Raw genomic sequence first — 27,117 nt, 5'->3', positions numbered from 1 at the left:
TGCTCTTGCATGGAAAACGGGATTAGCAGAAAGATAAGTAGCTCCTATGTTGTCACACCAAAGACAAGGAGGTTGACTTAGCTTAACACCAAGTTATGCAAGAAGGGGCTCTACACAAATTATTTCAGTTGATGCATTTGCTAAGGACTTGTATTCAGCTTCTATACATGACCTTGATACCGTGGGTTGTTTTCTATCACTCCAAGAAATAAGGTGAGGGATATGGGTACCCTATGGGTCCCCACCAACCAGGATATGCTCCTGCGCTCATGCTCGGGGGTTGGGTGCCTATTTCTGGTCGACGTGTCTCCATGGCTCTGCCAGTCCTCAGGCTCAGGCTCGGGGGCTGGGTGCCTCTTTCAGGTCAGCGTGTCTCCGTGGCTTCGCCTATCCTTGTGCTCGGACACTAGGACCTGCTTCTGGGATCAAGTTTTTCTTCCTTTTTGACCATTGGACTGATTATACTAATCATTTCAATGCTCGGGGGCTACTCCATATGGAGTGCGTCTTACAACGCCCTCCATGTCCTTCGATTCGACTTATTGGATTCCCGCCATCCATCAACTCGTCACTTGACTTCGCTCTGCGCGTATGGCTCTGCGTTCGCTCGGATTTTCTTCTTTTTTGAGCACTGTGCAGCCTCTCCGTCACTATGACGCCATCGCAGCTTCAGCCGACCACATTCCAAGCTTCGCTGCGATGTCCTCAGGTTTCTGATTGCCTACACATCGCTTGGGGGCTTGAGTGATATGGGTACCCCATGGGTCCCCACTGACCAGGATACTAGCCAGTCCTGACAAGTGGACCCGCTCAACTAGAACGTGCGAGCCAAGGATGTAAAGATATTTGAAGTACAAGTCAAGGAGGTTGGGCGATTCAAATCATACCGGATATTGCGGGATACTTGTTGTAATCCGACTCAGATTGCTTTCCATGTAACAACCAACTAGATTAGATTCAAACCAACTTGTAACCCTACGTCATCAGCCTATATAAGGTGGCCAAGGACGCCTCCCGTGGGCATCCAATCCAATCTGTATTATGCACCAGTGCAAAGCAATACAAACCACCAAAATACAGAACGTAGGGTATTACTCTCCGGAGGCTCGAACCTGTCTAAACCCTCATGTTCTCATGATCACCTTCGAGTTCTTGGTCTCGCAATCCTCCCTGCCTCCAAATCAACCACTTAGGTAACCTCCTGGTGGACTGCGGGCTACTAAATCCGACAGTTGGCGCGCCAGGTAGGGGTGATTGTGAAATCCTCCCCAGCGAGCTCAATGGCATCTCGTCACGGCATCATCTTCCCTGATAGCAAGAAGGATTTCCTCGCAAGCTCCCACCCACCCACACCCTCCAACATAACTGGGTGAGTCGTTCATCATATTGGGATTAGATCGAACTAATTTTGTAGCAGCTAATCACAAGACAATTCTGTGTTTCCGATCCGGTCGTCCGAGCCCTCATTCCCCATCGAGAAAACCTCCTGGCGTCCGCAGGTGCACGTACGCCAAGGGCTCCGACCAATACGTCCTGTGACCTAATCACCGTTGGCTCACAACATCCATGAACAAATATACAGGGCATGGCTGACTCGGACTCGGCACGAACTAGTCAACAATGAGCCCAAGATGATCAAGAACTAGTCAGGCGCGGACCCGATTGGTTGGCTTCATTAGCTGCTGCCCGCTCGGACACTATGGCCTAGCTTCGCCGCGACATCCTCCGCTGAGGGACCGAAGTTCTCCACCAAGGGATCGAAGTCATCCTTGGGGAAGTCGGCAGCCATCCCTTCGCTGACCCGCTCCACAACGATGCCCAGATGGCTTGTATGCACTAGGACAACCTGCACACGACAACTGCATGCAGCCACACAGGCCCAAGCGTAATCTTAGGTTGGGGAGATCGACGACAGGCCTCGGAGATGGCGTGTTGGTTGTGCGCATGCACGGCCAGCGCTGCCATCAGCAACTCAGCAGCGACGACGTCATCAACTTGCAGCGCGACCACCTTGACCCGATATCAGTTTCATCACCAAGTTCACCAATGACTGCCTCCTCCGGCTCGACAACGATTACTAGCTCTGACTCGGCACGAATCAAGCTAAGTCATATGTTCAATTAAATATTTTACGGCCTCCATATATCTCCATTCGCCTCAATTGTCCTATGTCCCCGTGACTTTCGCCGACCGCCTCGGCTCTCCTATATCTCCGTGACTTCCATCGACCACCTTGGTCACACCCCGATTGCTCATACAGCTTGGTCCGTCTACTACACGGGCAGTTGGGACTATGACTTATGAGTGCCCAGTGCACACTCTCGCTTTTTCGCACAGTTCTGACTACTTGGCGATCTCCTTCATGTCTTGTACGTCTTCTCTTAACGGTTGCCAAAGTACTCGGGTAGCACACGCCTTAATTCGTGAAACCTTGACTCATCCTGCGCATCTCCTATATGCGAGCATCAGATCAGCCCCAGCGCTATAGCCTAACATAAGTCATCCTCTCCGTGAGCAGTGGTCAGCAGGGCTAGGTGCTTAAACATAATAGGCTAACTACCTGGGGAAATTACACGACCTCCAAGAGCGAATTAAACTTCCGAGTTGTTCAATTATTAAATGATCTACACTATGCTACATAATGTTTGAATTGTTCTTTTACAACTCAAAAACTACTCGGCGTGCCTGTCGGTGTTTTAGACCGGCAACCCGCCTAGGGGGTACCCTAGGTGGTCTTTTATGCGGTAAGGATCGTCGAGAATCAAGGAATCAATGGTGATGCAGGGAACACGATTTAGACAGGTTCGGGCCGCTAGATCGCGTAATACCTTACGTCCTGTGTGTTGGTTTGTATTTGGTGAACTGGAGTTGTTGTTGAGGGGGGTCCCTGCCCACCCTTATATACACGGGAGGGCAGGGTTACAAGTCTTGAGTCCTAGTTGGGTACTATTACAGAGTTCTACTCGGTAAGGCCCGAGTAGTTTTCCATAAACATACTTGACTAGTCCAAGTGGGATACGCCTATCCCTTGTTTCGATCATGTTCGAGTATGCCCCTGAGTGGGCCGTCCAAGGTCTACTCGTGGGCCTGGGGTGCATGCCCGACAAGCCCCCGAGTACTTTGTAGTCGTGCGCCACAGTCTTGGGCACTGCGGGCCCTATCCGAGTAGCTAGTCGTAGAGTTTGAAGACCGAAGTGCTCGAGTACTGTCGCGTGGCTGGAAGGTACTCCTTTTGTTCCTTCGAGTTGCTTCTGTTCCGAGATTTTATATGGTAGTGCGATGTCAATCGCACACCATATGGAGTAGCCCCCAAGCCTTAGGTTGAGTCGAAGAGTCAGGCTTAGGGTCAAACCAGTCTTTTGTCTGTTTTACCCTCGGCAGTCTTTAAAAAAGAAAAAACTGACCAACGGGTATGGTACCCGCAGCCCCCGAGCACTTAGACGATCTCTGTCGTTGAAGTGGTCAGCAGTCCGTTGAAAAGAGTAGCCGTTGAGTGTTTAAGGCGATTAATTTGCAATTAATCTATCCGTTGCGTAACTGACGCATGGAAAATGGAGCTGGCGGAGATAAAACTGGAGGGCCCCCTTTCGGTTGTTTTTACGCCGCATGGTAATCAGATCTGATTATCTGCCTCCTCCATCCTCCTGCTCCACATTTGCGCCACCGCCAGTGCTGCCGCCGCTATTGCTGCCCTTTGAGAGAGATCCGAGTGAGAGTGATGTTCTAGCTTGAGGTTGAGTCCATCGAATGCGCACCAAGAAGATGGGCAAGAAACCCGAGAAGATCCAGGGCAAGGCTCCGGCGACGGGCAAGGAGAAATCCAAGAAGGGGAAGGAACTGGTGCTGCCGGAGCCGAAGGTGGGGCCGACGAACCAGACTGCGCCGCCGCCACCTGGGGCAACATGGCAACATTCGGTGATGAAGGAGGAAGCCGTCCAAGCACTAGTCGATGCAAAGCTCCTGCAGTCGAAGGAGATTCTTGAGTGGCGCCCGCATTTCCAAATGCGTGGCAATTTGTAGAACATCCAGGCAAGACAGTGATGCTCGTGCACTTTGTGGAGAGGGGGTTGGCTGTGCCCACCTCCGACTTCTTCAGAGGTATCCTCGAGTACTACAAACTCCAACTTGTCCATTTGAACCCCAATGGTGTACTGCATATGTCTATTTTCGTACACCTTTGCGAAGTTTATTTGGGAGTTCCTCCAAGCCTCGAGTTGTTTAGGAAGTTGTTCCGTTGTAAGCCTTAGCCGAGTGCCCAAAGGACAGAAGTCTTTGGAGGCGCCGGGTTCCAACTCAGGAACTCAGGCGCATACATTGAGTACAACTTGACTGACTCCCATGGTGAGTGGAAGAAAAGGTGGTTCTACATTGGGAACCATGATCCTTGCTTGCCTGTGGTGACTGGTCACGCGCCCAAGCACGCGGAAAACTGGGTGAGTGAACCCGAGGACACCCCTGAGCTCGATCTCCTGATGCAGCAGATCACTGAGTTGAAGGTACTCGGTCTGACTGGAATCAATGTGGCGGCCAGCTTCCTGAAGAGAAGGGTCCAGCCACTTCAACAACGTGCTCACTCGGGAAGTGAGTATGTAGGTCTTAAGGATCCATCACGTATGTCCGATGAGGATATATCCGATGATGACGTAGAGGCGTTGCTGGCCAAGTTCTTCAGTAACTATCAGGGAGTACCAGTAATCCCTGCGGCCCTTCGTCAGTATGACGCCTGGTATGAGCCAGAAGTGGTATGTCTTTTGCACCTGACTTGTTCTCTTTTGTCTTATGTGATATTTGTTGTTGATACCGACTTGTTGTTTGTAGTCTTGAGTTCTTGCTGACTACTTGGCGCAGTCGGAAGAAGAATCAAAAACTGTTGCCGAGGAGTAAGAGGACGAACCCTCTCCTCCTGCCAAGAAGCGCAGAGTAGTCCGCAAGATGTCTACGGCTAAGTCTGCTTCAACTCCTGAGAAGCCTCGGGGTACCAAGGTATGTAGTCGTGAGCTTATCTGTAGCCGATAAATTTGAACTTGCTATTGTTATGACTAATTCGTCTTTGTCATAAAGGCTGTTGACACGGCGCTTGGTGGTGATGAGGCTGCTTCTGAAGAAGTAGTCGTAACTAATCCGGACATCGGTGATGTATCTGTTTATATGGTGCCAGAGAAGGTGCCATCAACAGAAGTTGGAGTAACCCCCAAGCTACCGGCTCCATCGGCTTCCATACTACCCGTTGATGATCAAGCGGTGCTGGGGCTGCCTGCTGGAGGAGCGGTCATTGCAAAGAAGGTGTCGCCAGTACTCGCTACTGGTAGTTTGCTGTCCAATGTGATCGCCAGTGGTAAGCATTGTCCCTTCTAAATGTATTCGTTTGAGTTGTATTGTAGTCATGACTTCGGGTTCATAGGCCTTGGCGAGAAGACAGCGCCGGCAGCTGTTCCCGTGGCGCCCAGTACTCGGCTGCCTGTCGTCGAGAAGAAACGTGTGCGGTTCCGCCACGTTCAGCCCGGTGAGCTTTCTTGTCTGTTGGAATGACTTTGAGTTGTCTTGAAATCATGTAGTGACGTATTTTGGTGCAGAGATGCAGAGGAAATTATCCATGTAGAAACAGGGGTAGGGCCGTATCCCTCGACTACATTATCTGCTCCTTTGGAGGATTTAATTGTTGAGGAGGTACCCGAAGTCGACGCCGGTCGTCTTGGGGCCACCATGTCCATGCTTCAAGATGTTATCCGTTCGGTGGAAGTACCTGCTGCTGCATCGGGTTCTGGAAGTGCCGCCTTACCAACATCCACTGGCGGATCGCTAACCGTAGTGGGTGTAGAAAAAACCAAAGAAGCGACTGCTCCAGGTATGTTTCTGTAGTCTTTTTATTGTAGTCATAGCAGGTAGCTGACATGATAAATGTTGTAGGTGCCACTCTGGGTACGATTCCTCATCTTGCGGAGAGTACCCAAAGACCAGTACTTAGCCTGCCCTCTGACTTGGAATTTCAGACGGCCATCGATGTTTTTCGGGGCTTCCAGGTAGATTTCCTTGTTGTCTCATGAACCGAGTAGTTGTGAAGCTTTTAACTCACCATTGCATACTCGGACCTTTTCAGGAACGAAGTCATCAACTGGAGTAGGAATGTGCCCGACTGACAGAAGCTCTGAGGGTTCACGAAGTCGGAGCGAAGTCTTTTACCGTGGAACGTACGGATCACGTGGTTCTGCAGCAAAAACTAGAGAGCCGCTACAAGTCGCTGAACAAGAAGTATCAAGGTAAGTATTTCGCCTACTCTGAGTATGTCCAACTGTAGTTGGTTGTGGTTGAGCTTATTGTCTTGTAGAGCTCAAAAAGCAAGAGACGGCTGCAAGGAGCCAAGTTCTCGACTGGAGAAACGCGCACGACCGAGTGGCGTGAAGCCGAACATCTTCGGGCCGCGCTGATGGAGGCACAGGCTGCTTGCGAACATCAGCAAGACCGAAAAATGCAAAATGGCGTTATGCTTGCCATGGCCATGGTGGCATGCAGAGATCATGCCTAGACCATGGGAAGACTTCGGGGCGAACTCCAGGAGCTAACTGTAGCAGCTGAAGACTTGGTGAACGCCATAGCCCCCGTGGAAGAAGGCGCAGGGCCGCAATCACTAGTCGAGCGATTGAAGGCTGCCCCGAATAGAGTGGCGGGACTCTGCAAAACTATTTGCAAACAGGTCCTTGCAGTTGTGAAGTCCTACTATCCGAGGGCAGACTTGGCAGCAGCTGGTGATGGCGTGGCTCGCAACTGCACAGAAGAAGCATATGCGCAGTACCTCGAGGAGGCGGAGCCTATTGCAGCAAAGATATCGGAGTTTGTCTCGTTAGAAGAACCTTGAGCTTTGTATGTACTCTTGTATTTGTGTCGCGTACTTTGAATGATACTTTTGATAAATGAATACTTGGCCATTAGTCTTGTTGCTTGAAGTTTGTTGTCTAGCGAAGAGTAGTTTCACTCTATCTTGTCCGACCCAAAGCCCCGGAGTCGGCTGGGCCTGACCCTCTGGGGGAGGAGCTCCGCCTCGCCCGACCCTGAGTCCTAGGGTCGGCTAAGCCTAACCCCTTCGAGGGTGGAAACTCCGCTTCGCCCGACCCTGAATCCTGGGGTCGGCTAAGCCTAACCCCTTCGAGCAGAGGGTCGGGGTAGTCCAAGCCCCCCGAGATAATGGAGTAAGCGTAGGCCATGCTTGGCTTGTAGTAGTCCCGAGTGTCGAGTAGTCGTAATGCTGTCGAGTACTCGTCTTTTGAGGGACACGGGTGTACTGTACTCCTTTGTCCTTTGTGGATGCACGGGTGTACTGTACTCTTTTGTCCTTTGTGGCATAAGTACCGTCACGTGGGTAGAGTCAGGAGTTGTCAGACTCATTGATCACGAGTGCATAGTAAGTCTTGGGCAGGTGGTAGTTGCAGCTTTCGGCTATAAATAGAGCCATCTGGAGAGCGAACCAAATCAAGTTCCTGATCAGCGATGGATTGCCTTCGGTTGCTTCTGTTTGAGTGTAGAGAGCCGTCAAAGAGTGCACCGGTGCTAGAAGATTCCTCGTAGATTGAGGCCACCTTCCCTCCATAGACTCCTGCGCTTGTAGGGATAGCCGCGATGCTAGAAGAATCCTCGTAGGAGGCTTCGTCGCACGCCTCATCTTGCAGCTCGTGATCCAGTGGAGTACGCGCTGGAACTTGCGGGTGATGGGTGATGAGTGCCGCGGTCTTTATCCCGCTCTCTGAGAGGTGGAGGTGTGGCCGTAGATTGGATTGGCTCCACAAGGCTAGCAAAAAAGCAGCCTTGGTTCCCTCTAGGCGCGTCGTGCCGGATTCATCGTTGCCGCTGTCAAGGCAGTGGCAATGCTGGAGTTCCTGGCGTTGCCTTGGGTAGAGGACCTGGATATGGCTGCGTTTTGCGCAGCTTCCTTGCGTGTGGGCCCCTCCCATTGTAGTCGGCAGACCTGAGTGGCCTTGTGATATAGTAAAAGCCTGAGGCTTAAATGCAGCCCGCCAGTAGGCAGTTGCTTGTAGTCTTCATGTATTCCGAGTACTTGTACTCGTATGTAACCTAATGTATCCTTGTTTCAGTAAAGAAATATTTTTACGGAGATTTTGTACCAGGGCAGTGATCCTTGTTGAGTTGATAACTCTTGTCAAAGCTGAGGTATCTTTAAGTCGGTAGTCGGGAAGTTAGCCCGAGTAGTAATTATGAGTGCCTTGGAGCGATTACTCGGATGCCACTATGGATAATAGCGACAGAGATGTTCTATATTCCAGGAGTTTGGTACTTGTTCTCCTGAGAGCTCTTGGAGTCTGTAAGATCTAGGTCCCGTAACCTTTGATATGATGTAAGGACCTTCCCATGGTGAATTGAGTTTATGCAACCCTAACGTGTCTTGGATACGCTTAAGGACCATATCGCCCGAGTTGAAAGATCTTTCCTTGACGTTGCGGTCGTGGTAACGCCTTAAACCGTCAAGGTATCTGGCGGATTGCACTAGTGTTGCGCATCTTGTTTCTTCTAAACTGTCTATATCTGTTCGTCTTGTTTCTGTTGCCAGTTCTTCGTCGTAGTGCTCAATGGATGGTGATTGCCACATGATGTCAGCGGGTAGTATGGCTTCTGAACTGTATACTAGGAAATAAGGTGATAGCCCCGTAGTCTTGCACGGTTGGGTACGGAGGCCCCACAGAGCATTGGGTAACTCTTTGAGCCATTTGCCACCTTTGGTGTTGCCAACGTCATGTAGTCTTTTTTTCAGGGCGTCAAGTATCATGCCATTAGCATGCTCGACCTGTCCATTGGCTCGCGGGTGAGCGACCGAGACATAGCGGACGTCGATGCCGCTGTTCTCGCAATATTCCCAAAAGTCGTGATTGTTGAAGTTTGACCCTAGGTCCGTGATAATCCTGTTTGGAAAACCGTAGCGGTGTACGATTTCGTCCAGGAAGTCGAGGACCCGGTCTGCCTTGGGGCAAGTGACTGGTTTGACCTCGATCCACTTAGTGAATTTTCGATTGCCACGAGTACTCGTTTGAATCCTATTGCGCAGTTGCTAACGGCGCTATCATGTCGAGCCCCCAACAGGCAAACGGCCATGTTGGAGGTATTGTGACTAGCTTGTAAGCCGGTACATGTTGCATTTTTGTGAAGAATTGACAACCGTTGCATTTCTGAACTAGTTGTTTAGCGTCGGCCAGAGCTATTGGCCAGTAGAAGCCTGCTCTGAAAGCCTTGCCAACTAGTGTCCTCGAGGAGGCATGGTTGCCACAAATTCCTCTGTGAATTTCCTCTAGGATTTCTTGGCCATCTTCTCTGGTGACACACTTCATGAGTACTCCAGACGATGCACCTTTCCTGTAGAGCTTGTCTTCGACTAGAACATAATTTTTTACTCGCCGGGAGATTTGCTCAGCTTTACTTTTGTCGGATGGTAATTGGTGATCTTTGATGTAGTCGATGAAGGGTGTCCTCCAGTCGACTTCTATCATCATGATTTCACGAGAGATGTCAGCAGTTGGAATTGCTGGCGGTGTGACTTGGTCGGATATGGACAGTTTGCGCAGTTCGTGTACTAAAATTCCTGCTGGAACCTCTGCACGAGTGGAGCCCATTTTAGATAGGACGTCGGCAGCAACGTTGTTGTCGCGGACGATGTGATGAAATTCCAAGCCTGAGAACTTGTTCTCCAGTTTGCGGATTTCTTTGCAATAAGCGTCCATGTTGTCCTTGTTCCGGTCCCACTCATCATTGACCAGGTTTATAACGACTAGAGAGTCGTCGTACACCAGTAGTCGTTTGATGCCGAGGGAGATTGCAAGGCGAAGGCCGTGTAGCAGTGCTTCGTACTCGGCTTCGTTATTAGATGCTTCCTAGAATATTTGCAGCACGTACTTGAGTTGGTCTCCCCTGGGGGAGATGAGCAATACGCCTGCGCCGGCTCCTTCAAGTTTGAGGGATCCGTCAAAGTACATTACCCAATGTTCTGGTCGTTCGACTGGTGTTGGAACTTGACTTTCAGTCCATTCAGCTATGAAGTCGACCAAAGCTTGGGATTTGATGGCTTTCCTTGGCTTGAAGTCCAAGGTGAGAGCTTCGAGTTCAACTGCCCATTTGGAGATTCTGCCAGTGGCATCTCTGTTGTGGAGAATTTCGCCGAGCGGGAAGTCGGAGATGACTGTGATGTTGTGCTCTTGGAAGTAATGGAGCAGTTTCCGGGAGGTGAGCAGAATTGCGTATAAGAGCTTTTGTATCGGTGAATACCGAGTTTTGGAGTCTGAGAGTACTTCGCTGACGAAGTAGATAGGTCGTTGGACCTTGTAAGCGTGGCCTGGTTCAGACCGTTCGACTACGATTGCCGTGCTGACGACATGAGTAGTAGCTGAGATGTATAGGAGCAAGTCTTCGTTCAGAGAAGGAGCGGTGAGTACAAGAGGCATTGACAGGAAGTCTTTGAGTTGTGCTAGTGCCTCAGCTGCCTCTTCCGTCCATGTGAACTTGTCCTGACGTTTGAGAAGCTTGAAGAAGGGTAGTCCCCGTTCTCCAAGTCTCGAGATGAACCGGTTGAGAGCGGCCATGCAGCCTGTGAGTTTCTGCACATCCTTAATGCTAGCTGGTGCCTGCATGTTTGTGATGGCAGATATTTTTTCGGGTTGGCCTCGATGCCGCGATGGCTAATGATGAACCCGAGTAGTTTGCCGGAAGGTACTCCAAAGACGCACCTAGTAGGATTGAGTTTCCATCGAAAAGCGCGTAGACTAGAGAAAGTTTCCTCCAAGTCCGCAATGAGTTCCTCTCGGTTTCTTGTTTTGATGACTACGTCGTCAACGTAAGCTTCAACATTGCGGTGAAGTTGCTTTTCGGAGCACATCTGTATGGCCCTTTGATAAGTTGCCCCTGCATTTTTTAGTTCGAAGGACATTGTTTTGTAGCAGAAAGCTCCGAAAGGTGCGATGAACACTGTTTTGGCTTGATCTTCCTCTTTGAGGCTTATCTGATGATAGCCAGAGTAGCAGTCGAGAAAACATAGTAAAGCGCACCCAGCGGAGGAGTCGACCACTTGATCGATCCTGGGTAGCCCGAAAGGGTCTTTTGGGCAGTGTTTGTTGAGGTCGGTGTAGTCAACACACATTCTCCACTCGTTGTTTTTCTTACGAACGAGCACGGGATTGGCGAGCCAGTCAGGATGAAAAACTTCCTTAATGAACCCTGCCGCGAGTAGCTTGGCTAACTCTTTTTTGATTGCTTCTCGTCTGTCTTGAGCGAACCGGCATAGTCGTTGCCGTTTTGGAGTAGCTTTGGGATCGACATTGAGAGAATGCTCGATCAGCTCCTTGGGCACACCTGGCAAGCCGGTTTCCAAGCGAAGATATCGTGGTTAGCCCGAAGGAAGCTGACGAGCGTGAATTCCTATTTAGGATCTAGCCCTGTTCCGATCAGTGCTGTCTTGGAAGGGTCGCCCGTCTGGAGGTCAACTGACTTGAAGTCGTGCTCGCTGGCGGGTTTCACCTTTGTGGACCCCAACTTGTTTTCGGGGATCTCTAATTCGGTTGGATGGAGCTTCTTTGAAGCTGTGAAGACTTGTTGCATGGGACTAGCTGCTTGAGTAGTCGCAGCAATTTCCACGGCTTCGGTGTCACATTCGTAGGATCGCCGTAGATCTCCTCGCAGTGTGAGTTCTCCCTTGGGGCCTGGCATTTTGAGTACCAGGTAAACATAATGTGGTATGGCCATGAACTTGGCGAGTGTTGGCCTTCCGAGTATAGCATGGTAAGATGTCTCAAAGTCGGCGACCTCGAATCTGATGTACTCGGTACGGTAATGTTCCTTAGTTCCGAAGGTGACTGGAAGGACAACTTGTCCTAGTGGTATAGCCGCATTACCAGGGATGATGCCATAGAAGGGTGAATCTGTTGGAGTAAGCATTTCAGTAACGTCGAGGCACATCTTCCTTAATGTCTTGGCGAAAATAACGTTGAGTCCGCTTCCGCCGCCGATGAGTACTTTGGTTAACTTTGAGCCTGCCACAACCGGATCCAAGACTAGTGGGAAACGGCCTGGTTCTGAGAATTTGGTCCATTGATCTTTTCTATTGAAAGAAATTGGAACTTCTGACCATTTTAACAGTGTAGGATCCGTTGGTTCGATGGCCATGATCTTCCTGAGTACGAGTTTGTTGGCTCGCTTGGATGCGGTGTTTGGGATACCACCGAAAATGACGTTGACGGTTTTTGAGGCTGTCTGGAAGTCGCCTTCTTCGTCTTCGTCGTTGCGGGCTTTTTTCTTACCCTTATCTCTTTTCTTGGTGTACTCTTCAGGAGGTGGTGGTGCGGGTAAGTCTTGCATGACTCGGCGCATGCTGTAGCAGTCTATCGCCGAGTGCTTGCTAGTCGGGTGCCATGGGCACTGCTTTTTGAGTAGTTCAGTGAAAGTTGGCCCTTCATCGTTTCTGCGGGGTTCTTTTTTCCCGGAGTTGGTCATGGCGGCAACAGTGTTGTCGGGCTTCCTTTTGCGATTGTGATTACTCGAATAATTGTTTCGAGCATCATTATGCCGGGTTCTATCTGGGTCATTGTTGTGGTTGTTGTCGCGTCCACGGTTACGGTGGGAGCCGAACCGTTCTTGCCCTTTGTCTTCTTCATCCGCCCACTGTTGCACCATGACTTTGAGTTCTTTGACATCAGCTGGTCGTCGGCGACCGAAGTCTTGGTATGTTCATCGATCGTAGAGTCCATTCTGGAAGCACTCAATGACGTCTGTTTCGGAGATAGTCGCATAGGGTCTCGCCTTCTTTTTGCTTAATTTGACTTAAGTCGATCTTGTTGCCTGGTCTAGCCATGGAGCCGGCGAAGTTGTTGGTGAAAGCCTTTGTCAAGTCTGCCCAGGAGTCAATGGACTTGAGTTTGAGTGACTCAAGCCAGGTCAGTGGTGCGGGTTCCATGCATATGGGGAAGTGGATAACTTTGGTGTCGTTATTGCCCCCCGGCTGCTTGGACGGCTAGCGAGTACCATCCTAGCCATTGGATTGGGTCTTGTTTGCCATCGTACTTGGTGATTCCAGTTGGCTTGAACTTTTCGGGTAATTTTGTTTTCATTACCCGGTTTGTGAAAGTAGGAAAATGGTTGTAGTTGTCGACTTCTCGTTCGCGCCGACTGTTGAGAATTTCTCGCAGATTGCTAAAGTTGGACACTTCGTGGTTCTTCCGAGTAGGGAGGATGCTTTTAACCGAGTTGGTGCAGCTGACCTCACCAACATCCTTATGTCGAGCAGGGGCCTTATGCTTGCTTGGACCTTGGCTGTATTGCCGAGGTTGGTTGACTGCATTGCCGTTTCTTGGGGCGGTGTTATTGTCTGCAGCTCCCCTGCTACCTTCTTGATGAGCTGTGATGCGAGGAACAGATGGGATTGGTGATTCTTTGTCGAGTAACTTGTAAGCTTGCTCCGCGAGTTGTGCGATCAGTCCATTGCCGCGCTGCACGAGTTGAGCTGTGGCTTCGTTATCCTTATCCTGAGGCATCAATGTTGTTAAAAGGTTGATTGAGGCGATAGCCGCGAGTGGAGTATTGTGCTTCTGAGCCTGGACTGCGTTGAAAGCCCTTTCAAGATTTGTAATAGGAATATTTGTAGCCATCGACTGTCGTCGCTCGGCTCGAGTAGCATTGTGCGTCCTTCTTTGGTTGCGCTGCTCGGAGGTTTCATCGTGAGGGGTGTCAGCTGTAGACTCATCTTCGGAGATGTTGTCGATTTGTGCTAATCACCTGGGGGTTCTGTTCTGGCTAGTACCCGGGTTGTTATTCTGAGTAATAACAAGTATCTCCCTGTCCGGGTAGTAGCTCTCGGAGCTTGATGTTGCAATTTCTGTGGAACTTTCCTCGCAGTTGGAAATGAGTGGAACGCCTTCTTGATATGGGAGATTGTCTAAATGGGCAACAAGGCGCGAGTAGTAGCCACGGTCAAGGAAAGACGGTCGAAATCCCGGCCAGTGGACGAATCTGCCATGTGATGTTGAAGTTATTACCAATCCTTGGGCTGGACCAGATAACGGTGTCTCTAGCGAATAGGACGAGTCGGAGTCGACGTCTTCATCATGCCCGAGTTTGAATCGGGTTCGAGTAAGAAAGCCTTGGTGAACTTTGGTTGTGTTGCGGAGTCCGTGCGGGAACCGCTCTGAAGTCGAAACCGACTCGGGCACTGGCTGGAACCGACTAATCCGAGGTGAGTCCGACTCCAAGTTACGGGGTCGGTTGAGCCCGACCCTTTGGGGGGTGAACTCCGCCTCGCCCGACCCTGAGCCCTGGGGTCGAATGTGCCTGACCCTTGAGCAGAGGGTTGGAGTAGTCTGAGGCGAAGTCGAGTTCGATGCGTAGTCAAACTCGAATTCGTCGATTTTGAAATCTTGATTTTTTTCTGATCAGATTTTCTAGTTTCTTCTCCTGAGCATCGACAATCTGGCGCCGGAACGAACCCGAGCCGTCGGCGACGCAAAGCCAAGATCCGAAAATGAAGGTGGCACCGGCTTCGATGAAGAAGACGGGCCTGTTGATGATCTTTGCCATTGAGTTCGCGCTGAGAAACTCGATGAGTCCCCCTACCTGGCACGCCAGCTGTCGGTGTTTTAGACCGGCAACCCACCTAGGGGGTACCCTAGGTGGTCTTTTATGCGGTAAGGATCGTCGAGAATCAAGAAATCAATGGTGACGCAGGGAACACAATTTAGACAGGTTCGGGCCGCTAGATCGCGTAATACCCTATGTCCTGTGTGTTGGTTTGTATTTGGTGAACTGGAGTTGTTGTTGAGGGGGTTCCCTGCCCGCCCTTATATACACGGGAGGGCAGGGTTACAAGTCTTGAGTCCTAGTCGGGTACTATTACAGAGTTCTACTCAGTAAGGCCCGAGTAGTTTTCCATAAACATACTTGACTAGTCTGAGTGGGATACGCATATCCCTTGTTTCAATCGTGTCCGAGTATGCCCCTGAGTGGGCCATCCAAGGTCTACTTGTGGGCCTGGGGTGCATGCCCGACAGTGCCTTCCGTCGCCCAGCCGACCTCTCTAGCTCGGGGCGGGAGGTGACTCGACGTGCTTCCGTGACTCATCCGACTCCCAGGCTCAGGGGCTAGGCGCCGCAGATTACTCGGCATGCCTCCAGTCGCCCGACAGACCTCTCTGGCTCGGGGCGGGAGGTGACTCGATGTGCTTTCACGACTCGTCTGGCTCCCAGGCTCGGGGGCTAGTCACGGCAGATGACTCGACGTGCCTCCCGTCACCTGGCGTACCTCTCTGGCTCAGGGCGGCAGGCCACTCGACGTGCTTCCGCGACTCGTCCGGCTCCTAGGCTCAGGGGCTAGGCGCCGCAGACGACGAGGCGTGTCTCCCATCACCCAACCGACCTCTATGGCTTGGGGCGGGAGGCGACTCGACATGCTTCCATGACTCATTCGGCTTCCAAGCTCGGGGGCTGGGCGCCGCAGATGACTCGGCGTGCCTCCTGTTGCCCGGTTGACCTCTCTGGCTTGGGGCGGGAGGCAACTCAACATACTTCCTCGATTCGTTCGGCTCCCAAGCTCGAGGGCTGGGTGCCGTAGATGACGAGGCATGCCTCCTATCGCCCGGCCGACCTCTCTGGCTCAGGGCGGGAGGCAACTCGACATGCTTCCACGACTCACCAGTCTTCGTACTCGGGGGTTGGGAGCCTATTTCAGGTCGGCATGCTTTCGTGGCTCCGCTAGTCCTCGCGCTCACGCTCGGGCGCTAGGCGCCTATTTCAGTTCGGTGTGCCTCCGTGGCTTTGCCAGCCCTTGTGCTCATGCTCGGGGGCTGGGCGCCTATTTCTAGTTGTTGTGCCTCCGTGGCTCCATCAGTCCTCGCACTCACGCTCGAGGGCAGGGCGCCTCTTTCAGGTTGGCGTGCCTTCGTGGCTTCATCTATCCTTGTGCTGGGGCATTAGGACCTTCTTCTGTGATCAATTTTTTCTTCCTTTTTGACCATTGGACTGATTATACTAATCACTTCAATGCTCGGGGGCTACTCCATATGGAGTGCGTCTTGTGACATCGTCCATGTCCTTCGCTTCAACTTATTGGATGCCCACCATCTATCAACTCGTCACTCAACTTCGCTCTGCACGTATGGCTTTGCGTTCGCTCAGATTTTCTTCTTTTTTGAGCACTGCGCAGCCTCTCCGTCACTATGACACCATCGCAGCTTCAGCTGACCACATTCCAAGCTTTGCTGCGATGTCCTCAGGTTCCTGATCACCTCCACATCGCTCGGGGGCTTGAGGGATATGGGTACCCCATAGGCCCCCACCGACCAAGATACTGGTTGGTCCTAACAAGTGGGTCTGCCTGACCAGAACATGCGGGCCAAGGATGTAAAGATATTGGAGTACAAGTCAAGGAGGTCGGGCGATTCAAATCAGCCCGGATATTGTGGGATACTTGTTGTAATCCGACTCAGATTGCTTTCCATGTAATAACTGACTAGGTTAGATTCAAACTGACTTGTAACACTAGGTCGTCAGCCTATATAAGGTGGCCAAGGGCGCCTCCTGAGGACATCTAATCCAATCTGTATTACACACCAGCGCAAAGCAATAAAAATCACCAAAATACAGGACATAGGGTATTACTCTCCGAAGGTCCGAACCTGTCTAAACCCTTGTGTTCTTGTGATCACCTTTGAGTTTTTGGTCTCGCAATCCTCCCTGCCTACAAATCAACCACTTGGGTAACCCCCTGGTGGACTGCCAGGCTACTAAGTTCAACACAAGGTTTGGTCCAACAAACACAGCAAAGCCTCCTGATCGTCGATCATCTACACTTCCTGCCCAATCAACATCAGAAAAGGTGCTCACTAGAGTGGAGCTAGATCGCTGAATTGTCATTCCCAACTTAAATATATATTTGATATACCAAGGAATTCTCTTTACAGCCGTCCAATGTATTTTGGTTGGAGCATGAAGGAATTGGCATACCTTGTTTACCGAGCAAGCTAAGTCCAAGCATGTGAGATTAAGGTATTGTAGTGCACCTACCACACTTCTACATTTGGTGGAGTCATCTTCACTTAGAGCTTCTCCCTCAAACCTGGACAACTTCTCAATAGTGGCCAGAGGTGTAGTGCTAGGTTTGCAGTTGCTCATGCCAACATGCTTAAGTATATTTGAGGTATACTTCTCTTGTGATAACACTATGTCATGTCCATACTTCTTTACCTCGATCCCGAGAAAGAAATTTAACTCACCTAAATCCTTCATTGCAAAATCAAAATTAAAATCCTGCAATAATGTTGTTATGGCTTATTGTGATGATCTTGTCACTATAATGTCATCAACATAGATAAGCATGAAGATAGTTACATGATTCTTCTGATATATAAACAAAGATGTATATGATTTTTATGATCTAAAACCAATAATATATAACTTGGAGCTTAGCCGAGAGTACCATGCTCTTGGTGCTTTCTTTAACCCATAAATTGCTTTGTCAAGCTTGCAAACAAAATGTGGCTTGTCAACGTCTTCAAAATCAGGAGATTATTTCATGTATACCTCTTCTTCCAGAACACAATGTAAGAACGCATTATGTACATCTAATTGCCTAAGAACCCATCCTCTTGACACAGCAATGGATACAACCACTCTAACAGTAGCAATTTTAACAACTGGACTGAAAGTGTCTTCATAGTCTATGCCATACCTTTGCTTGAACCCCTTAGCAACTAGCGTTGCTTTGTATCTATCTATGGATCCATTTGACTTCTTGATTCTATAGACCCACTTACAATCAATTAGGTTTTGTCCTTTCCTTGCTGGAACAAGATGCCAAGTTTTGTTTTTAATGAGGGCTGAGAACTCATCTACCATAGCATGCTTCCAATTTTGATTTTGAAGAGCTTCTTGTAGATGCTCATGTTATCCTGTTTCACACAAGTATCCAAAACAAACAATGCTATCAGGGAACTGCTTAGGTTTAAAAATTCCAGCCTGACTTTGGGTGCGACGTCATTGTTGTTCTTCTTGTGCTAGAGAGGGAGGAATATCTACCATAGGATGCGGCGCTGCAGCTGTTGGAGAAGCCGTAGGCCCACCCGACGCAGAAGATCCCGGCGTCCCCCTGGCACTGCTAACCGTGTGAAGTGGTCGGGTGGCCACGCGTCGACGCGTCGTTGGGAACCAGCGAAGCTGTCGGGGCCGGCACACACATAGGAGAGCCACGCGAGGACGGTAGCGGCTCCTGTCTCCCTGTCGGCAAATCCTCCTTAGGTGCAGCTCAACCTGATGCAGGGGAATCCACTGCCGTCGTTTAGCCAAGAAGGGAAAGAGGCAGCATTGGGCATGCGATAAAGCTCAATTTGCCCTAGTTGCTAATCCAAATGTGAGCTTGTTGTTGTATCTTGGCCTCCCTGAATCTGTGAATCATCCAAAACACTAGAGAGGGGATTAGTAACAATAGGATCACTATAGTTTACCCCTTGTTGGTTGGGATTTTGAAGATGTTCACGTAGGAGAAGGATCTCTTTTTTAAGAAGGGCGCTGGCATTGGGATGCAGGCTGGCAAAGGGGAAGACAGATTCGTCAAAAATGACATCCTTCAAGATATTGATGCACCCTGTAGATATATCTAGACACTTAAAGTATTTGTGTAAAGTGTTGTACCCAAGGAAGGCACACTTGAGAGATCGAAAAGAGAGCTTTCTTGAGTTATATGTCCCTAAATTTGGCCAGCTTGTGCACCCAAAAATACATAGAGAGTTGTAATCTAGTTTGTTGTGGAGAAGGAGCTCGGTGGGAGTTTGAAAATCAATAACTTGGCAGGAGATTGATGAGATAAGTGGCAGCTAGAAAGGCCTCATCCCAAAATTTTAGAGGCATGGAAGTGCTAGCAAGAAGGGCTAGGATGACTTCTACAATCTGTCGGTACTTTCTCTCAGCAGATCCGTTTTGTTGATGAGCATGGGGCAAGAGACTGGATGAGATATGCCTATCTTCTGAAAAAAAAGAGTTTAGCTTTTCATACTCTCCTACACAATCGGTTTGCATTGCAACTGTCTTTCTTCCAAATTTTGTCTCAACTAGATTCTGGAAATTTTGGAAGACTTGAAAAACATCAAATTTTTTCTTGATAAGATAAATACATGTGTATTTGCTATAGTCATCAATGAAGCTAACATAATAAGAATGTCTTTCAACAGAGATTGGGGCAGGCCCCCAAACATTAGAGAAATAAGCTCAAGAGGGATAGTAGATATATTGTTGGATTTACTATAAGGTAACTGATGAATCTTAGCTCTTTGACACGAACCACAAACCGACTCACTATCTTTATCACTAGAACTAGCTAAACCATTATTCTCAAGAACCCGCTTGACAACGGGAAAAGCAGGGTGACCTAAACGGCTATGCCACCTTGATGTAGATGGCTTATTGACTCCAAGAACTTACTTGTGGAGACTTGCACCGCACGAATTTAGGGGATATAGGCCTCCTTGGCATGTACCGCAATGAAGGGTTTTTCTCGTAGCCTGATCCTTGATAAGAAAGAAGTTTGGATGAAAATCAAGATATGTATTATTATCAGAGGTTAAGCGATGAACGGAAATGAGAATTTTATGGGCACTAGGAACATGGAGAACATTATTTAGCAGAATATCTTGAGAAGGGGTTTTTAAAAATGCATGGCCCATGTTACTAATTGCCATACATGTCCCACTTGCTGTGTGCACTTGATCATGTATGTAATACTTGTCGGACATGGTCAGCTTCTCCAGACAGCTTGTGATGTGATCTAAGGCACCGCTGTCAGCATACCAATTGGTGTCAATCCCATACGCTGTCATAGGCGCCTTGCTGTTTTGATCGTCATCGTATCGGTACCAGCACTCTGGAGCTTCATGGCCAACCTTCTTGTAAATCTGACATTGTAGCTTCTTAGTGTTCTGCTGCTTCTTGGGGGCACCAAAGGAATTGTTGCCATGACCTCCAGTGCAGCAACCACCACCACCGCACCCACACCCATGGTTGTCACCACCACGTCCACGGTAGCTTCCACGACCTCATGATGCAGAGTTGGCTGAGGAGGAGAAGCCGTCGTTGTTGTAGTTCTCATGCAACAGCTCCAAGAGAGTCTCATATGTCACAAGTTGTGCATAGAGCTTGTTCAGAGGAATAGGATCCACGCGGCCCATGACTGATGTCACGATGGGGTTGTACTCGTAGTTGAGGCCGAGCAGAATGACGGAGATCAGCTCTGCATCTCCAATGGGCTTGCCACTGGTGTCAAGTTCATCAGCAAATACCTTGATCTTGGCATATTAGACGGCAATAGACATGTTGCCCTTCTTCAGAGTAGACAACTGCAGCCAAAGATTTGTCGACTTTGCACGTGACTGCGAGGAGTACATGGTCTCCAGTGCTGCCCATGCTTCTGCAGATGTGGTGACCGTGGCCACCGATGCCAACACGTCCTTGGTGAGGGAGTTGACGATGTAGTTGAGGAGCTGCTGATCTTGTACCTGCCATGCCTCATATGCAGGTTTCAAGACCTCCTCTTTTCTTTTGTCCGCCTTCTCGACGCTCATGGTCTTTGCTGGCGCCTTGGAAGAACCGTCTAGGATGCCCATGAATCTGGCACCCTTGATGGCCGAAGGGATTTGTGCCTTCCATAGTAGGAAGTTGTCGCGGGATAGCTTCTCAAAGATGGCCGGGCCAAGCATTGCCAACGAGTTGGACGATGAAGCCATAGATGGGTTTTGGGCGTAGATGTATTTGGGAAGAAGTTAGACTCTAATTACCATGTAGGATTTTAGGGTAACGTGGTTAGCCTCCTGGCATCCACGGTTGCATGTTTATATAGCTAGGAAAAGCACCTAGCATGGCGTCAAGATAGAGTTCTATTACAAGACTTGAGATACAAGTTGACAAAAAATCTATCTCTAGAACTAATCTCTAGATACTTTAAAACTCTTATTTAAATACGCATACAAGATATCTATATCTCTAACATAGTGGTGTGCCACGGCCGGGCCACCACCCAGCAGCGAGAACAATTGGGAATGTTATGTATTACACACCTAGTTTTGGAGCCGCACCGATGTTTGTTGCTGCACCGGTACCTGGAGATGATAGACCGTCAGTGCACTCCATCAAGGGGCCCTAGCTCAACTCCTAGATAGCTTATACTCCCTCCATTTCAAATTATAGGTCATTTTAGCTTTTCTAATGCATCTAGACATAGGGTATATCTAAGTGCATAACAAAGTCTATAAATCTAATAAAATCAAAACGACCTATAATTTAGGATGGAGGGAGTATTAGCTAGGTAGACCTTAATTAGTTGGTTGCATATCAAGCCCTACGATATATCTTACATTAGTTACTTAGGGTTGTAATTAACGACTTGGGATCTCCACACGGCACAACATGATATGGGTACGAAATAAATATACTGGAGATATGTCATGTATGTGGGTACTGTTGTCTACATACGCACCATGCAGGCCCATCCCTAAGGGCAAGTACATTGCTACACGTCAGCGGTCTCATAGGTCGTCTCATGCAGTGCCACGTAGGATTTTTGATGATGTGGAGGAGAGAGAGCGAGGAGAGAGAAAGAGACCGTTGCTTCACGAAACAACCACCTCATGAGCTAAATTGTAGGACTACGAGACAACTTAACAACCATTGTACGAGTTATTGTTGCCATGCAACTCATAATATTTTATTTTTCTTATGCATAAATTAAGGAATTATATACCACTACCAGACAACTTATATGACAACCTATTGTACAGGTTACATGTTGAATTGTCTCAAGATTACATGTCAATGCATGAGACCGCCTATTAGACGACACCAATGTACTTGCTCTAAGGGTGTGCAACCCGTGCGACGGTATAGGCCTCCATTTTCCACAGCCAATCAAACCTACTAACCCCTAGCCCAAAATATGTTTCTCCTGGTCCTTTGGCTCTCTGAAGCAATGCCAAAGCCCAAAGCTTCTTCGTCACGCCGCCACCGTAGTGGAGGCTGGAGTCGTGGAACTTGATTCCTTGAGACCTTCTTGTTTTTAGACGGGACGTACTCACTTACTGAGTTGCACAGCCACAAGACAAGCAAGTTAGTTACAAGGTAGTTTTCTTTTTCTTTACTCGATTGATCAATTCTACTTATTGGTTCACATGGACTAGTTAACAAGCTTTTGCCTTATTTTTTTTTATACATGCGCATCAAAATGGTCTAAATATCTAATGTTTCATAATCGAAGTCATATCTTCTGCAGACCAAACTAGAAAATATGATTCTGATCACCAAAAGTGTAAGAAAAAAAAACAAAGGATAGAGGAATGAACTCAACCTCAGAAAAAAAATGCTATGAATAAGTTTATTATAAAAAATCGCTAGTAGATCTCGCTTAGTTTTGTACGGGGCCTCGGTTTTCGCCTGGACGGTCCTGGCACCATGTATGCACGAAGGTTAGTTCTGAGACTTTGCAACAGTAGCTGCACCTCCTGTAATATATAGCAAGTACTAAAGGGTGGGAGTTGTGGTGTGAATTCGGTCTACGACGAGTCAGTCGTCTGCTCATTATCCAGTGACGATGGTTTCCGGTGACATGCCGGGGGCCGTCCAACGTGCCCAACCAAGCCTGTGTATTTCCTATCTTGTCACCTCCGAATTTCAATGACCTCTGGTTGGGCAGTACACTACTAGAGAAAGTGTCATCACTGTCGGCCCATCACCGCTAGTTTTTGGCGATCCGGCGGTGATAAGTTATCACCGCCGGCTTTTTACATGATCCAAGAGTAAAACTAAATTCGGCGATGATAATACCTCGTCACCACTGGTTTGTATTATGAGCTGGCGGTAGTTATCACCGCCGGCTCATAATACAAACCAGAGGTGATGGAGTTCACGGACCCAAAATTATCATGGACTCCAATTTTAACTCGCATGGCATCTTGAACCCACACCACCTCTCCCATCAACCCCACCCCTACCCCTTATCCACTCACTCCCCGCACACCCGCACCTCCCTCAGCTCTCTCTAGCCCTTCTCCTCCACCCACTACCCCTTCACCTCCCTCCCTAGCCGCCGCCGCCCCTACCCCTACCCCGGCCGCTGCCCCTCCTCCTTCCTCCCCCGGCCGCCTCCCCTCCTCCTCCCTCCCCAGACCACCTCCCCTCCATTCCCCCCTCGCTCGCCCTTCACCCACTCACTCCTCACGGCGGTGGTGAAGAGCGGCGGCAGGGTGAAGGGTAGCAGGTCAACAGATCATGGCATGGCAGAAGGAGCAGCAGCGACAGGTCCGGAGCTGCGGCGAAGCGGTGGTGGCGGCACGGCGGGGAGCTGCGGTGGGGATGCGCAGGGAGCTGCGGCGGCGAAGCAGTGGTGGTGGCGCGGCGGCCAAACTCAGGCCCGTCTCTCTCTCTCTCTCTCTCTCTCTCTCTCTCTCTCTCTCTCTCTCTCTCTCTCTCTCTCTCTCTCTCTCTCTCTCTCTCTCTCGTGGTGGTGGTGGTGGCGCGACGGCCAGATCCGGCAACGCGCGGTGGGGTGTCAGGCCTGCGGCGATGGTGCGTGGAGGCACTTGATTTTTTTTCTTTTTTTTGTTTTTGGAGATGCTCATCACCACCGGTTCCACAACCGGCAATGATGAGGTACCCCCATCATTGTCGCCTTTCCTATGATGGATCCAAAACCAACGGTGATGGGCATTTTAGAGCCGGTGGTGATAAGGTATTGTAACATCCTAAAATTCATCACATAATTGATCTAGCAACATTCCGAATTTTTCTAGGTTCTAATTAAGACTTTATTAAATTATTATGTTTTAATTGGAAATCCTTCAAGCTAAGTGAACTCAAACATCATATTAAGTAATTTAGTTCAAATGAGTGTGTGTATGTGTTCGTGCTGATACATTCTGGTGTTTTGTGAGTGCAAAAGTTATTAAAATGTGTTTATGCATCCTTTAGGCTTTTTTGAAAGTTTATTCTCATGTTCTTAGAGCTTAATCCAATTTTTTGATGGTTCTAGAAGTCTTTCCAAGAGCTCTATTTTATTTGGGTTCCCCGTGTCCCAAATCATCTCCAAGAATTTTTCAGAATTTTTTGGAGTTTTTGGAGTATTTTTCATGATTTAATTACGATTTCAGGATTCCTGGAATTGTTTTCGAATCCGAAATTAATTCCCGAAATTAGAAAAAGGTGGAAAATAAAACTGGATTCCAACCCGGCCTATAAATACTTTTCGGTGATCTCCTTGACATCCTTTTTTCAACGTCGCAAACCCCACCTCGTTTCGATAACCCTAGCTCCCAAAGTTCGACGCAGAACATCTTCATCTGTTAAACTCCGGCGAACTTTCCAGAAGGAAGTCATGTGAGCAAATCCGGCGAAATCGTAAGTCCTCTGGCGAAGGTGAGCACATCATCGCATTGGTCTCGTCATCCTCGTTCCGTTTCTCCGGTGCGAGTTTGGTGACCGTCCTCGGCGAATTCCCCTTCTCCCCTCTCTTTCTATCTCTGTTCTATTCGCCACCTCCATGGCCGAGCCGAGCCTCTACTCGCTCGGTGCCCCAGCCCCAGGGCACCTGCACCGCGCGCACTCGCCTTGCCGCACCCCGAGCCTCGCACTGCGCCACCCCTGGTTGTTGTCGTTGTCGCCTAGCCGCTGCTCTGCGTGCCACCGCCTGTGCGCCACCGCCTACTCACGCGTCGCGCCGCTGCCACCCAGTGCTGCTGTCTTGCGCACCAGCGTCGCGCCACCTCCGATGGCGCCAACCGCGCACCCCCGCACCTCCCTGGCCCGGCAGCCGGCCGCCGACAAGGAATCCCCATGGGTCGTTCGGGATTGACCAGATGGCAGGAGGTAGAAGAAACCCACTTTGTAGTTTAACCCCTGAGAAAATCCATAATCACGAGATCCAGTCCAGCTTAATGTTTTTATCGTGTTTAAGCCCTCGATCATCGTGGTTATGCCCCTGGAAGTTTCTAAACCTCGCCAGCAAGTCCCTAGAGCTTAGTTAAGCCGTATCTTTCACGTTTCAGCTCCGTTTTGACTAATTCTTTCGCTCACGTGTTCGTCTTACGTGTAGATTAGTTTTGTACCGCTTTTCAGTACTGTTAGTGATGTTTGGTGTACTGTTTATTATTTATTGTATTGCTTTCTTTGCATGTGTTTGTGTGATGCGTAAAGAATGTGCCGTTTGAGGAGTTTTTGAAGATCAAGGCTTTGAAGACTCTGAGCAGTAGCAGGGCTTTGAGGAATGCAAGTGTCCTTGGTCATTCCTGTTTATGCCTAAATGACATTCAATTTATTCACAATATTTATTTATCGCTTGCATTAATACGATGGGTTCCTATTAAGGATGATGCCTAGTTTCTTTGGACCATACCTTGAATATGGGTTGTTTAAATAAACTTGATGGTAGATGATGCTTAGTTTGCTCAACTAGGTTGGTAAATGAACAACATGGTTATTTATTTATTTACTCTATGTTCTTGTATGCTTTATTAATTGCAAGACCATATATGTTAATTGGAACATGGAGAACCACCCAGGAAAATAGTGCAACCACAATTGTCATATGGCTCTAACTTTAGCTATTAACTAAGTTAACTTGTTACATTATGATCTTACCTGAAAAGGGCAAGAGGGGTTGCATTGTTGGTGCATAGCCCAGTCCTCTTGGGTGGTATTCTTGATAAGGTACTGCACTCACTAGGAAGGGTTATGCTCTGCTTTGACTTGAAACCTCAGTGGATTGTCTTGTATTTGAGTAAACTTTGTGAAGACCTCATAGTGAATCCCTAGCCACTCACCGTGGAAGTGTTTAAGGGCCTTGCAAACCCAGGTGACATGGGAAACACGAATTGTGGGTAAAGTTGTACAACCTTAGAAGAATGTCTAAAAATTGTTATAACAGTCGTGCTCACAGTCATGAGCAGCCTGGACCCTCACATGATTAATTCACTTGAAGATGAATCAACTTGTTGTTATTTATTTATGTTCATGCCTTTGGTATACTGTTGCTCAATATTAATTGTGGGTTGGTATAAACATACATTTGCTAGTAACTAGCTGCTAAATAAAACTGGACCAACTAAAAGTGCTAATTGCAGTTAACCTTGTCAGCCTTCCACCATATAAAGCCTTGCATGTCATGTATTCTTTTATCTTGCTGAGTACGGCATGTGCTCATGGTTGTGTTTTATATATTGCATCTACAACACCCGGATTGTTGCACAGACCCAAAGAATTTTGAAGAGTTTACTAGAGATTTTGAGAAGTTCTAGGCGAGTCCCCCGAGTCAGCTGCCTGTGGAGTTGGAGCTTTTGTTTACGTTTTCTAGTTAAACGTTCGTTTATTTCTCCGCTAAGATTTTTGAGTCACTCTGCTCTTTCGTCATGACGTGGTTGTAGCTATTCGCTTGAAGTCTACTATATGTGTGAAATTTAGTTCCTGACACACATATAAGATGCACTTGGTTTTCCCACTACAATCGGGTGTGACAGGTATCGTGGAGTAGTGGTAGCTAGTAGCTACTTTGTTTTTGCTGCGTCGAATGTGCTAGCTGTTACGAGATCCCGAAAAGCATGCGTTCGTTTTGTTGCTAGCTGCCCTCTCGTGATTGTAGCAGAAGAACTAAGAGTATATATACTCTCTCTATTTCAAATTATAGATCGTTTTAGCTTTTTTTAATTTTATAAATATTATATTATACATCTACATCATATTTAAGTGCATAGCAAAAATTATACACCTAGAAAAGTTAAAAGATCTACAATTAGAATGGAGGGAGTAGTGCTACCGTAATTGATAGCAGCTAATATATAATAGCCTTGGTAAACATGGCAATATCGCTGCTAATATCATTAGCTGATGCAATTTTCCGTTCGCTCTGAATGCACGTGAACACCGGCACTGCTGGAGTGGAGTGGAAGCCCTCCGCGCTTTGGTAGTTTAATTTTTGTGTACGCCCGCCAGCAACCAACACGAGGTTTGCCAGTGCCGCGCCGAGGCCCGGACCGGCCGATCGGACGGTCACGTGCACGCGCGCGATCGACCAGGTTGATCATTTTGACGGCCAATAATAACTCATACAAATGTTACTTATACA

The 27,117-nt window shown here is 48.7% G+C and overlaps 1 protein-coding gene and 1 non-coding gene across 2 annotated transcripts; both read right to left on the bottom strand.

Moving 5' to 3' along the window:
- Window positions 1-20,053: 20,053 nt before the first annotated feature.
- LOC140221628 (uncharacterized) lies at window positions 20,054-20,740 on the bottom strand. Its single transcript, XM_072291369.1, has 2 exons — window positions 20,328-20,740; window positions 20,054-20,270 (listed from the first exon to the last, which is right to left on the bottom strand). Exons 1-2 carry the CDS (start codon window positions 20,738-20,740, stop codon window positions 20,054-20,056), a joined length of 630 nt encoding a protein of 209 aa, XP_072147470.1.
- Window positions 20,125-20,263, bottom strand: LOC117841776 (small nucleolar RNA Z247). The gene has a single exon (XR_004637360.1). It is a non-coding gene; the product is annotated as a small nucleolar RNA Z247 (small nucleolar RNA).
- Window positions 20,741-27,117: the final 6,377 nt, after the last annotated feature.

The sequence above is a fragment of the Setaria viridis genome, chromosome 1, assembly GCF_005286985.2.
Source record: "Setaria viridis chromosome 1, Setaria_viridis_v4.0, whole genome shotgun sequence".
NCBI classification, from domain to species: Eukaryota; Viridiplantae; Streptophyta; class Magnoliopsida; order Poales; family Poaceae; genus Setaria; species Setaria viridis.
This window is presented reverse-complemented; position numbering and strand designations above follow the sequence as displayed.

Coding starts and splice junctions, on each gene's coding strand:
- LOC140221628 (XM_072291369.1), bottom strand. CDS start 20,740: ATGGCTTCATCGTCCAACTCGTTGGCAATGCTTGGCCCGGCCATCTTT. Junction 20,271..20,327: donor ACTCTGAAGAAGGGCAACAT/GTCTATTGCCGT, acceptor ACTTGACACCAG/TGGCAAGCCCATTGGAGATG.